Genomic DNA, 12771 nt, shown 5'->3' with positions numbered 1-12771 from the left:
AAAAAAAAAAAAAGAATGATCTCCTTAAGAATGCAGAGTGAAAAAAAAAGGCTATACAGTGGAGCCCAGTGTGGTACACAGCTGTAATCCCAGCACTCTGGGAGGTAGAGGCAGGAGGATGACAAGTTTTAAACCCAGCCTAGACAACTTAGAGATTTAGTAAGGCCCTATCTCACAATAGAAAAAAATTTAAAAAGAGGGCCAGCAATGTAACTCAGCACAAAGGCTTTGGGTTCAAAAAAAAAGAATGCAGGTGGGCAGTAGACAGGGCTCTGCTGGAGCTGCACGGAAGCTGCCCAAACCTCTCCCACAGGCCCTCTCCTCCTGTTCCTTGGGAGCCAAGGGGGTTTCCTGGGTCCTCGCCTCCCTACCCACTGCCCACAGAGCGCTTACCTCCAGGATGTAGGTGAGCAGCTCTGGGTCCTGCTGGATCTTGGAGCAGAGGACACTGGTGAACTGCACCTCTTCCTTTTCTGTGAGGGACCCAGGGACTGCCCCACCAAGCCGTAGAAGTTTCTAGAAGTGGAACAGGTCAGAAGCAGAGGGGAATGGGGCAGCAGGAAAGGGGGACATGTACCCATCTGCCCTCAGCCACTGGCCTCACCTGCACGGGCCTGTGGACGCTAAGGTAGTGCAGCAGCGGGTGCTGCACCTGAGCCAGGACTTTGCTGAAGAACTGGAACACCTGCTGCCGCATGCCTGGGGGGTACTGGATCAGAACAGGGGTCTGTCGGGGGGGGGGGCACAGGGCTCCCCACCTCCCACCCCAAGGCCTCCTTCCCTTACTACAATTTTGGAAACTGGCCTTCCTTGTGCTCCTCGCCCTCTGTCCTGCCTTAGTTTGCTCCATGCAACTGGGTCATTATTAAACATATGATCACTGGCCCTCCCTCCATACCCACTGGTTCTACAGAGTGGATTTAGCCATCTTTAGATAAAAAATATTTTTAAAAAATCACATCTGGGGCCAGGGAGATGGCTCAGTGAAATAAGTGCTTCCCTGGCAAGCACAAGGGCCTGAGTTCAATCCCCAGTTCTGAAAGAAAAAAAAAAAAAATCACATCTGCACTGACCACACAAAACCTTTTTTTTGTTCTTCTCCCTAACCAATGCTGTGACAGCACTTCTATGTATCGGGTACTGACAGCAACTAGAGACCATTTGAAGGTACTGGACGATGTGTGTAAGTTATATGCAAATGTAGCATCTCATGGTATCCATGGAGATTAGTTCCAGAAACTCAAGACCTGTTTTTTTGTTGTTGTTGTTGTTTTGTTTTTCCTGTATTTTAGGGAAGGGTCTACAGGGTGTTCAGGGCCTCACTACTAGACTGGACTCATAGTGATCCACCTGTTTACAGCCTCCTAAGAGCTGAGATTACAGGCGCAGGCCACCATACCCAGTTTCAATTGCCATCTCAGTGTGCCCCAGGGGTGGGGCCAGCACAGCAGGCCTGGGGATCAAACCCCTGTCCCCTGTGCCTGCTTGCAGGTATTTTAATCTGCTGAGCTACTTGGCCAGCTCTCAAGACCTGGTTCTATCTGAGAGGCTTGTGCATCCATGTAGTGAGGACAGGAACAGGTCTTCCATGAATAACAACTGCCCACAATTATTCTGCCCATCACCCAAAGGCACCCTCATCAGCTTTTATCACTGCCACATCCCTGGGATGGGACACTGCAAGAAGGGGCCTAGCTGGATGGAAGGGTCCAGGCATCCCCAGCTGGGCACACCCACCTCAGCCTTGCCCAGCGTGCACAGGGTCTCCAGGATCTTGTGCTGCAGCAGGTACTCCAGACAGGGCCCCGCCTCACCAGCAGCTGACTGCTGCTGCTCCTCGTACACCAGGATGTCCAGCATCTGCTTCAGCCGCCAGGGAATGTCTGTCTTCTTGGCCGGGGTGTTTTCATCTGGCCAAGATTGAGAACAGGAGTGAGTGGTGTGCAGAAGGACACTTGGGGTCCAAGGTGGCAACCTCTCCTGCCAAGCCCAGAAGGGAGGTGAGGAGGGGTGGGGTAGGACCACCAGGAAATGGAAGTTTACCGCTGATGCTTCGTATTTAAGGACAAAAGCCCTGTTGGGTGAGACCAGGACACGACCCCCATTCTCTCACCAAGAATATCTACCTGCCCAAGCACTGTGTCAGAAGGGGGTTCATAGTTCTCCCCCAACCCTTGGGGCAAGGACATATCCTGGCTGTGCACAGTAGAGTTGGAAGGCTGCCTGTCTGCTCTGGCCTGAGTGAGAAGCTGGGACTCAAGAGGTCTGATGGATAATTTAGAGGCCATTATTCTAGCAGCTTCCTGAGCAGAAATCTCCTGGGGCTTATTTATGTCCCTTTGCCGACCACAGAAGGCAACACTGTTTTTCTGCAAGGCAGCAAACAATCTGCTCTGCATGCACACACCTGCTCTGCCACCACTGGGGTGATGGGGAGTCAGCTTGAGCGGCTGTTTCCAGAAACAAAGCTTTGAGACCGCCCTGCAGCACCCCCTAGCTTCTCTTTAAGGCATCATCGGTCCTGAAGCCAGGCAGCTGGCCTCACACTCTCAGATGCATCTGGTCCAAGGCCCTCTGGACAAAGGATTAGATGTAGGTGGTTCCTAATCTCTTGTGGACTGGGGCTCCCTGACAATGTGGCTCTCCAGGGAACATATGGAGATATTTACAGCTGTCATAATGGGGAAAGGGTACTGGCATCTTAGGTGCAAAGGCCAGGACTGCTGCTCAGCACACTACAGCACAAAGGACATTCACCCAACAAGTTATCCGGTCTGAATGTTACTTGTGCCCAAACTGAGGAACCCAATCTAATAGAACTCACAGAGGGTCACCAGAATTCCCAAAAGGCACCTTGTAATTTCTTGGGCTCATTCAAACTGAAAAGGAAACCTTTAAGAAAGGTGTAGGCTGGAATCAGACCCAGTCTGAACTCCAGGGAGACAAAAAGCTAGGGATACAGGATTTGGTTACCTGGCAACTAGTCTGTACCCACCAATATAGGTGTACTAACTACAGAGCAGCCAATCAGACTGTGCCCTTCAGTGAGTGGTCCTGGTAGGCCAAGAGACCTGACGCTTTGGCTCTCTGTGGTATCCCCTTGAAAAGGACTCAGGCATGTTTTCTACCTTAGTTGTTGTTTTGTTTTGTTTGTTTTTTTTGCAGAACCGGGGATTGAACTTAGGCCCCTGTGCACTTATTCTACTGAGCCATCTCCTCAGCCCTCTACCTTGGTTTTTAGTCTTCTAACCAGATCTCTCCCAGGGAAAAATCCTTAAGTTGCCTGAGGGAAAAGGAGAATTTCTTCCATCTCTTTTCTCTTCATTAAGTATAAGCCCTTGGGAATGGAGAACCGAGAGACTCTGCCCAGGTGGAAGCTGGGGAAATGGAGCTACCTCTGTCTTGCAGTCAGCCCATCTCCCACCTCCTTGTCGCTGTAGGTCCCTCACATAGCTCCAATCCCAAAATGTCAGGGCTGGGCCACCAACTAATCCATAAAGACCACAGGTGACCATGGCCCTAGTCTTGCCCCCATCGGACTGTTTCTACTCTCCATTAGCTCAGCACCAACTCTGGCAATGGATGCCACCTTCCCAAGTCCCCTGCACTGTAAGTCCTCTTCAAGGGGGCACTTCCTCCTAGGAGTCCCAGGGGTCCCTGGGTTAGAGAGGAGCAGGCCGTACCTGTGCTCTCGATGTAGTAGTGTGTAATACCCTTCCAGTGTTCCACGAAGGCCTGGAGCAGGTCAATGCTGGGCTCCCGCTGCAGAGAGAGCAGAGACACGGCCTCAGTCAGGGGGCCAGTGACCACAGGCCTGCTGCCACCGACACTCATAGGGACATACAACCATGCAGCAGTCCAGTGTTTGGGTAGGCAGGCGCCAGGCAGAACACCAGCATATGCTAAAGGAAGCACCTCTCCATACAGTGCTTTCCTCTTCCATCCAAGGCCCCAGGTCACTCTCAACTCCTTAGCTGCTCTGCTCTCTGTGGGTGTGGAGTTATGACACTGCTCAGCCCTGCTCTTCACCTCCACACTTTGGCTGGAACTGCTCCTGAACTCGTAATGACCACTTGCCCCGGAAACTCCACTGAAGGCCATTTCTCTCCTTTCTTGCAGAGTAAATATCTTCAGGAGAAAAATGAACCACCGAACAGGTGCTTGTCTCCATAGCCAGGTCTCTGCTCAGACCACTCACTGCCCCAGAGGCCCTGTGTGTCTCTACGCGTGTCCGGGTCCAAAGAGGCCCCAGTGAGGTCCAGTGAAGGGTTAGCAGCAGCTCCACACAGCTCTCTCCAAGGCTCCACCTGCCTGCTTCTCTCTCCAGCCTCACAGTTTAGGGCACCACAGAGTCGGGCATCTAGTCAAGTCCTTCACTAACTACCTTGTGAGCGCCTGTCAACGCAGGGTGTCACAGAAGGTGCTATGGAAAACACAAAGATAACAACCTCAGTCAGAAAGAACCACCACAGAGAAAATAACATAAAGCCAGTCCGAGTACCTAAATTACATGGGAGGAGTATAAGACTCCAGGAGGGGAAGAAAAGAAGGGTCGCTTCTGACAGGGAAGACTTTCTCAAGCCATACCTAGACCCAAACTTGGACTGGGTCAGCTTTCCCTGCAAGAAGCAAGATACAGGACTGCCTGCTGAGGAGCTCTGTCAAGCACCTGATGAGGGTGTGGGCCGCTAAGGCCAAGGTGAGAAGCCTGTGGCTAGGAGCTAGGGAAAGATCAATGCCACCTTCTAAGCAGTGTTGTGGGAAGATCAATTGGCACCTAGTGTCTTGTGGAAGAGACACAGGAAGGATGCTACGAATTCTGAGGCAACAGGTGAGAAAGAGGCTTCGCCAGCCAGGGGCCTTGACCTGCTGCCCACCCTTGCTGCAGGCAGGCAGTCTCAAGTTACTAGTAAGGGCACCCTTCCGGGACTAGCACCACCCAGAGTCCTTCCCAACCTTCCATCCACACAACACTGCATCTCATCACCCTCCATGGGAAGCTGCTCCTGCTGGACTGAGCTGACATCTCTGCTGGCCTGGAAGCTCCCTGAGGCCCAAAGCTCTGCATTTTATACCAGCCTGCCCCAAAGAGCTCTGCCTCTGTGCACCCAGCAAGTGCACACAGCCTCGACCAGTGTCTCAGCAGGCTCTGAAGATATCCTTTTATGGCTCTTGTCTTGGGAAGCACTGGGAACCCTGGCCAGCAAGCACAATAGTGAATTTGGTTTCTGTGATGGGGTCTTAGCCTCAGATTTCATTTATTAGTCTCCAAAAAGCTCAGTTCCAACCAAGAGGAACACTCAGGTATAACTTGGAGGTTGGCAGGACAGATACCTAGGCTGCAGAGAGAAGGAACCACTGAACTCTACCTGAATCTGTTACAGATACGATAACGCGAAGCCAAAGCAACTGCACCAAAGAATTTCCTTTTGAAGACATTCTTGGAGCCCTAATGATTCCTATTCTACTGGTCAGGAGAGGGCCAGACGGAGCACTTTTCTGGGTCACATGTGACTTGATAACCCAGCCTAAGAAAAGACCTCAACCCTAGAAATCGGGGTGGAGTGCAAAAGAGGGAATCCCTTCTCACCCTGGTCCAGCCACAGCTCCGGCCACAGCCTGGGCATCCTCTACATGCTCCACACCAAGGGCTCAAAGTAGACAACCCCCCCACCGACCCCCCATCTCAAACCATCCATGCTTCCTGCACTGCAGGCAGCAGAAATTCACTCCGCAGAGTTAAGGGGTAAAATGGGAATGATGGTGCACATCTGTAATCCCAGCACTCACGAGGTGGCTGAGGTGAGAGGATGCAGCGAGTTCAAGGCCAGCCTGGGTTATATCGTAAGTTCAAGGGTAGGCCTAAACTACACTGCAAAACGGTGTCTCAAAAAACTGAACAGAAACATTAAATAGTTGTCCATCTCTTCTTGCAAATGAAGTCTTCACGAGTACAGATTAAATCACTGATCACTTTCTAAAGGGACAGATGCTTTGACATGGCATGGAATGTCATTTGGGAATCTTTCCTCCATGCCCTGCTCCTGGGCAAAGCAAGACTGGTGAAGTGGACAGGAGAGGGGTGTGCCAAGTTTCTTACTTTCTCTGTAAATCTGCCACTGGGGCAGATAAGCCCCAAGGTTGTTTCTGAAACAATATGGTACTCTAAAATGCATCAATTAAGAGTGGACTCAGCCTACGGGTGATGTCCTTGACCCCTACGAAGTGACCAATGAAAAAGCAACACATTTCTCCAATAGCAGGCAGGACCACCCAGCGGTGTCCTCCTGCTTAAGATGGGTCTGACTTGCTACTGCGTGATCCGGGATCCTCTGCGCTCAGCGACCCCCACCTCTCGCCCCGCCAGGCCTCACTCGCCTCTGGGGGACTTAGTCGCCCCAGGCCCGCGTTTTCCACGCCGAGAGGGGACGCCCCACCGGGAGCCGAGGCTTGGAGTTGTGGGGACTCAGAAGGGAACGAGCGGCAACCAGGCCAGGAAGAGGAAGGTGGTTGACAGCGAGGGGCTGGGCAGGGCTTGTGGGGCAACCAGGGAGAAGTGAATGGGCATCCCGAGGAGCTCCGAGAGAGGAGCGCCACGGGCCAGGAGCTCGGCCGCAGGAAGCAGAAACAGGAAGCGGTTCCGGGCGCCAGGCTGGTAAGCGGATCCGGGAACGCGGCGAGCCCGGAAAGAGCCGCTGGGAGCACTCGCGGGGCGCGACCGAAGTCTCCCGGGCCCGAGCCGGCCCTGCCCGCCCACCGCCCCACGGCCCCGCGCCTCACCGCCCCCACGGCCTCCTGCAGCAGCGCCCCTAGCCGGCTCAGCATGATGGCGGCCGGCCCGGCCGGGTTCCGGGCGGCGGAGACTGCTCTGGCAGTGTGGGGGCGGGGCGGGGCGGGGCGGGGCGGGGGCGGGGCCGTCCTGAGCTCCGCCCCAACCGCGGGCTGGGGGCGCCGCTACAGTGCACCAGCCGCAAGAGCGCCACCCGGCACCTGCCGCTGCAGATCCACCCGGAAGAGCTGGGTTGCGCAGTGCGTCCTGGGGAGCCAGTGGCCGCCAGCGATCGGGTCTCGAGGAGGGGTCCCTCGAAGAGGGACAAGGTCGTTTCCTCCATACAGAGTTAGAATTCCATCCTTAGCTGCGAGTGCGGGCTGCGCATGACCAGGAGCGCTCTTCCTGCTTGATGTGCCCAGTCAGAGGCACTCTACATTTTAAAGACGTGATAGGGAAAAAAATGTTGCCTAGCTCCCTGAGCATGTTTTTTGTTCAGTGCATGTTGCAACCCTAATGTACTAGGAATATTGGGTTAAATAAAGTGTATTGTTAGCATGAATTTCATTTATTTGTGCTTTTAAAATTATTTGGGGGCCGGGGAGATGGCTCAGTGGAATAAGTGCTTCCCTGGCAAACGCAAGGGCCTGAGTTCAATCCCCAGTTCTGCCAAAATTAAATTAAAAAATAAAATTATTTAGTTGGTCGGGCAAGGGAATGGCTCAGCAGCTTCAGCGTCTGCCTGGCAAGCACAAGGTCCTGAGTTCAATCCCTGGTACCCCCTCAAAAAATTATTTAGTTGGTGTTTCTTGCCGGAAGATATAGCTCAGCACTACAAGCACCTACTTGGCAAGGGCAACGTCCTGAGTTCGATTCTCAGCAACAACAAAAACAACAGTTAGGGGCTGGGGAGATAGCTCAGTTGAATAAGTGCTTGCCTGGCAAGCTCAAGGGCTTGAGTTCAAACCCTGGCTCCGCAAAAAACCAACCAACCAAACAAACAAAAAAAAAACCCACACACACAACCAACAGTTGATCTTTTAACAGGAGGGGCCAGGGAGATATTTCACTAGAAAAAGTGCTTGCCTAGCAAGCGCAAGGGCCTGAGTTCAATTCCTGGTTCAGAAAAAAGAAGGAGGAGGAGGAGGAGAAGAAGAAGAAAAGAAATAGGGTTCAGACTGGCCTTGTAACCCAGACTGGTCTCAAGTGGTGGCATGCACCATCACTCCTGGTTTGGACATTCCAGATTTTTTATTTTATTTTTAGGGTTAAGAGTCTACAAGGTGGGGCTGGTGAGACACACATAAATAAATAAAAAATAAAAAAAAAAGAGTCTACAAGGTGTTCAGGGTCTCACTACTAGATCCGACTCATAGTGATCTGCCTGTTTACAGCCTCCCAAGAGCTGGGATTACAAGTGCGTGCCACGATGCCCAGTCTCAATTGCCATCTCAGTGCGACCCCCGGGTGGGGCTGGCATGGCAGGCCTGGGGGTCGAACCTGGCCTCTGCACCTGCTTGCAGGCACTTTAATCCACTGAGCTATATGGCAGGCTCTGGACATCCCAGATTTTAACATGACAGAAAAAGGAAAATGTTATCTAGCTCCCTGATCATATTCTATATTGATTACATACTACAGCAGTAATAGACTGGGAATATTGGGTTAAACAAAGTATATTATTTGATTTCTTTGTTTGGTTGGGTTTTTTGAGACAGAGTCTCAAAAGGCTATGTTCCAACCTAGCCTTGAATTCTTTATGTAGCCTAGTCTGGCCTCCAGTTTGTGGTGATCCTCCTGCCTCTGCCTTCAGAGTGCTGGGAGTTTAGGCATGTCCTATCACACCCAATTGGAATTTTTACTTTTAAGTGACTTCTGATAGCTTGGTGGTCTAAGCACCTTCCTGGCAGGTGCAAGGACCTGGGTTTGATCCCTGATACTGTGTGCTGTGGCCCCTGTGTGCTGAACACCAAAACTGGGCATGGTAGCACATAACTGTAATCTTAGTGCTAAAGAACTGAGACAGGAGGATCACTATGAGTACACATTGGGTAGGGAGACCTTATACCAAATAAATAAACAAACAAACAGATGTGGTTCCATTACCTTCTCACTGCACAGACTGCTTTAGGGGCCCCTTGTACCCTTCCAGGTGCACCAAAGAAAGAAACAGAGGGTGGGTCTCCTGGTGGACAGCAACCTAGGGAACCACCAGGGGCTACATAGGCAGCGCCCGACACAGGAGCAGGCAGTAGAGTACCCAAAGTGGCACCTTAGATGTCCCCATATGAGCTCCATCTCCACCTTCTTCTGAAGACAAGAGGTCTCTTTAAACAATGTACTGTCCAAAACCAACTTATTTCAATAGTAAAGACACAACATGCAAGTGTTGAAAAATATATTCTGGATTTACTATTGAGTAATTTTACATGAGAATATAATTATCTGAAAGACGCCTCTAAAACTTCAATTGTGAGGCCAGCCATATAGCTCAGCGGATTAAAGCACCTGCAAGCAGGGGCAAGGCCTGCCTTGCCGGCCCTGACATGGCACGCTGAGACAGTGATTGAGAGTGCACGTGGTGGTGCAGCCTGTCATCCTAGCTCTTGGGAGGCTGTAAACAGGTGGATCACTACACGTTGGATCTAGTAGTGAGATCCTGAACACCCTATAGACACTTCCCTAGAATACAAAAAATAAATAAATAAATAAATAATAATAATAAATAAAATAAAATTTCAATTGTTTCAATTTTAATTTTGTATACCCACTGTAATATACTGTTGTATGCATTTCCTTCACTTATTTTAATGTTTTCTACTGCATTTCTTGTTTGTTTGTCTGTTTTTGGCTGAACCGGGATTGAACTCAGGCCCTTGCGCTTGCCAGGCAAGTGCTTCTACCGCATTTCTACCAATATAAAAAGCATAAAAATTCATTTGATTCTTATTTTATTTATTTATTTTTTTGGTGGAACCAGGGGTTGAACTCAGGCTTCTGTGCTTGCCAGGCAAGTGCTTATTCCACTGAGCCATCTCCCCGCCCCCAATTAGATTCTTTTCTAGGGGGAAATTTATATGTTGTGAGCGTAGTGCTGGGAATCACATGATTCTTTCCTTCATGAATGTGATTAAAACTCTTCTTATTGGGCTGGGAAGATAGCTCAGTGGTCTAAGTGCCTGCCTGGCAGGCTCAAGAACCTGGGTTTGACCCCTAGTACTGCATGCCATGTGGGCTCTGGAACCCTGGGTGTTCTGTGCAGGCCATGGAAACTGGGCATGGTGGTGCACTCCTATAATCCCAGCGCTGGGGAGACTGAGACAGGAGGATCATTACGAGTGAAAGCTGTGTAGTGAGACCCTGTACCAAGTAAGTAAAAAAGATTTTAAAAAAGAAAAATGTCTAAGAAAAAAAAAAGCCAAGACTCTTCTTTAAAAAAAAGCCAGGCATGGTGGAACATACCTATAATCCCAGCACTCAGAAAACTCAGGCAAGAGTATGGGAAGTTTAGGTTTATCTTGGGCAATTAATCGACTTGGTGAGATTTTATCTCAAAATAAAAAAAGGTTTAGAGATGTAGCTTAGGGTAAAGGTCCAGGGTTCAATACCCAATAACCACACACACACACACACACACACACACACACACACAATTTTGGGTCATGTTCATGTGTAGTCTCAGCTACTCCAGAGGCTGATGCAGGAGAATCATGAGTTGGAGGCCAGCCTCCATGATTTAGTGAGACCAGTCTCAAAATGAAAAATAAAGGGCTGGGAAGATAGCTCAGTAGAATAAGTGCTTGCCTTGCAAACACAGGGTCCTGAGTTCAATCCCTGGTACCACCAAAAAAAAAAAGAAAAAAGAAAAATAAAAAGCTTGGGGGTATAGCTTGGGTGGAGCACTCGACCAGCCTGTGTGAAGCTCTGGGTTCCATTTCCAGCTTTCCCTAAGTATTCTGCTAACAGATGGCATTATGTGAAGGAAAAGGGGCAGCACCTCAAGAATCCCCCCTTCCAGGACAGGGGCGCAGCCCTCTTACTGGATCACAGAGCCTGGGGTCTCAGCTTTCACAGCATTTGGTGCCTCCTTCCCCAACAGGACAGAAGGCCACAGCTGCCCAGGCCTGGAGCCTGCCATCCCGCAAGTCCTCACAGGGAGTCTGGGGGCTGACTATGCTCAGCAGGACCTGGGTCTCAGTTCCTAGGTAACTGCTTGGAGAACGTGTTTTCAAACAGGTCAGCTGCGAGTGTCTGGGCACAGGCACAGCGAAGCGTGGGGGCACCAGGCCGAGTGTGTAAGCCCAGGGAAGATCCTGGCCCACCTGCGGGTGGGGAAGCGGGTTACAGACTGTCCTAGGCCCCAGGAGAGCCGAGTTAGTTCTGCAAAGCCACCGTGTGGCCTGGTCTGCTTCCTTCCAATTGGAGGTGGTGAGCTGAATTGGTCACATTAGCATTTTCTCTTCCCTGTGTTGCCCACAACTCCAGAAACAATAATGGAGGCACATGGGAAAGTCATGACTTTTAAAAAAATATTTTTCAATGCTATTATCATTATTATTGTAATGTATTTGTTACAGGGTCTCACTATGCAGCTCAGACTTGTAGTGATCCTCCTATTTTCAGCCTCCCCAGTGCTGGGATTACAGGGGTGTGCCACCAGGCCCGGATCTTTCAATGTTATTTTTCAAACTCTAATACTTTTTGTAATTGTTTTGAGACAGGATCTTGCTATGTAGTCCAGGCTGGCCTCGAATTCTCTGTGATTCTCCTGCCTCAGTCTCCTGAGTGCTGGGATTATAGGCATGCACCTCTATATCTGGCTCCAGACATTATTAGCAGTAGTAATAGTAGTACTAGTGGTACTAGTAGTAGTAGTAGTAGTAGTACTAGTAGTAGTAGTAGTAATCTTTAATGTATTTGGTTGTTGCAGGCTCTCCTCCTGCTTTCAGCCTCCCTAGCGCTAGGATTACCACTGTGCCTGGACTCTGGCCAGCTCAGCCCACCGTGGGGGTGGCATGTGGTGCAGGGGACCGGACTGCAGTCCCTGAGCTTGCCTAAGCTTGCTTAAGTAGGTGCTTTAGTCCACCGAGCTATCTCGCTGGCCCTCAGACCTTATTTTTTGAGCCAGGGCCTTACAAGTGGCTCAGTCTGGCCTTGAATTTATAATCCTCCTGTCTCAGAGTCCTGAGTGGCTGGAACTACTCATCGTGCTCAGCTAAAACTCTAAAATATTCTGTGCACAGTGTGTGCTGTATCCCAAACCAATGTTAGGGACCACTGAAGTATTAAAGTCTGCTGTCAGGTAACTCATTTGGGACATGACCTTTGGGCTACACAACCCCTAGGAGACTGGATGAGGAGTCAGGGCCACTGCAGGGTCTCCCCACATTCCCAGGTGTTACTTGAACTTGGGATCCTCCTGCCTCACCTTCCCTTGGTGCGTACAAAGTGTAAGCCACCACATCTGGCTTTTTTTTTTTTTTTGTATGGGTGATTAAACTCAAGACCTTGCGGTTGCCAGGCAGGCATTTCTGCCACCGAGTTATCTCCTGGCCCTTTAAGTAGTGATATTAAAAAAAGTTTGGAAGCCACTGAACTAAATGATTTCCCAGTTTTTGTATCTGTAATTGTGATGTGGAGGAAGTATAAGGACTCCCCCAAAGTCTCTAAATTTTCATGAACTTATGGTACTTCAGGACTCAGTGTCCATCCAGTCTGTCCCACTGCAAGTATTTCCAGTCATCTATGATCACGTGCTGCCTGCAGCACCCCTTGGGGCCCAGTGACCTTGGCATTTCCTAACAGCCTGGGAGCGCCACATGGACCAGGGCCACACTGGCCTTGGCTTGCTGTGTACAGTGTCCAGAGCAGGGTAAGCTCAATATCTAGTATCTGCCCATGTGCAGCCCGTTCCTCCCTCCCACCTCCTTCTGTCCTAGCCTGCTGCCCCTGAGAGACAGCGCCACCTACTGGGAGAGGCCTGGATTAGAAGTCAGGACACC

The 12771-nt window shown here is 50.5% G+C and overlaps 1 protein-coding gene across 4 annotated transcripts in view; it reads right to left on the bottom strand.

Moving 5' to 3' along the window:
• Fam160b2 (family with sequence similarity 160 member B2) overlaps positions 1-6863 on the bottom strand; it is a 13326-nt gene extending 6463 nt beyond the window's left edge. For 3 of the 4 annotated variants that reach the window (XR_002820985.1, XR_002820986.1, XM_023714660.1), the window contains exons 1-5: positions 6781-6863; positions 3684-3762; positions 1738-1910; positions 605-727; positions 394-516 (exon numbers count right to left, since the gene is read on the bottom strand). Coding sequence is in view for 2 of the 4 variants with exons in the window: in XM_023714660.1 (XP_023570428.1) it covers positions 394-516; positions 605-727; positions 1738-1910; positions 3684-3762; positions 6781-6825 (543 nt within the window). In the remaining 2 variants the exon portion in view is untranslated. The remainder of the gene's footprint in view (positions 1-393; positions 517-604; positions 728-1737; positions 1911-3683; positions 3763-6780) is intronic. The other variant, XM_004630636.2, reaches the window with a different exon arrangement.
• Positions 6864-12771: the final 5908 nt, after the last annotated feature.

The sequence above is a fragment of the Octodon degus genome, unplaced genomic scaffold (assembly GCF_000260255.1).
Source record: "Octodon degus isolate 3935 unplaced genomic scaffold, OctDeg1.0 scaffold00036, whole genome shotgun sequence".
NCBI lineage: Eukaryota > Metazoa > Chordata > Mammalia > Rodentia > Octodontidae > Octodon > Octodon degus.
The sequence above is the reverse complement of the archived record's forward strand: the minus strand, read 5'-3'. Positions and strand labels throughout refer to the sequence as shown.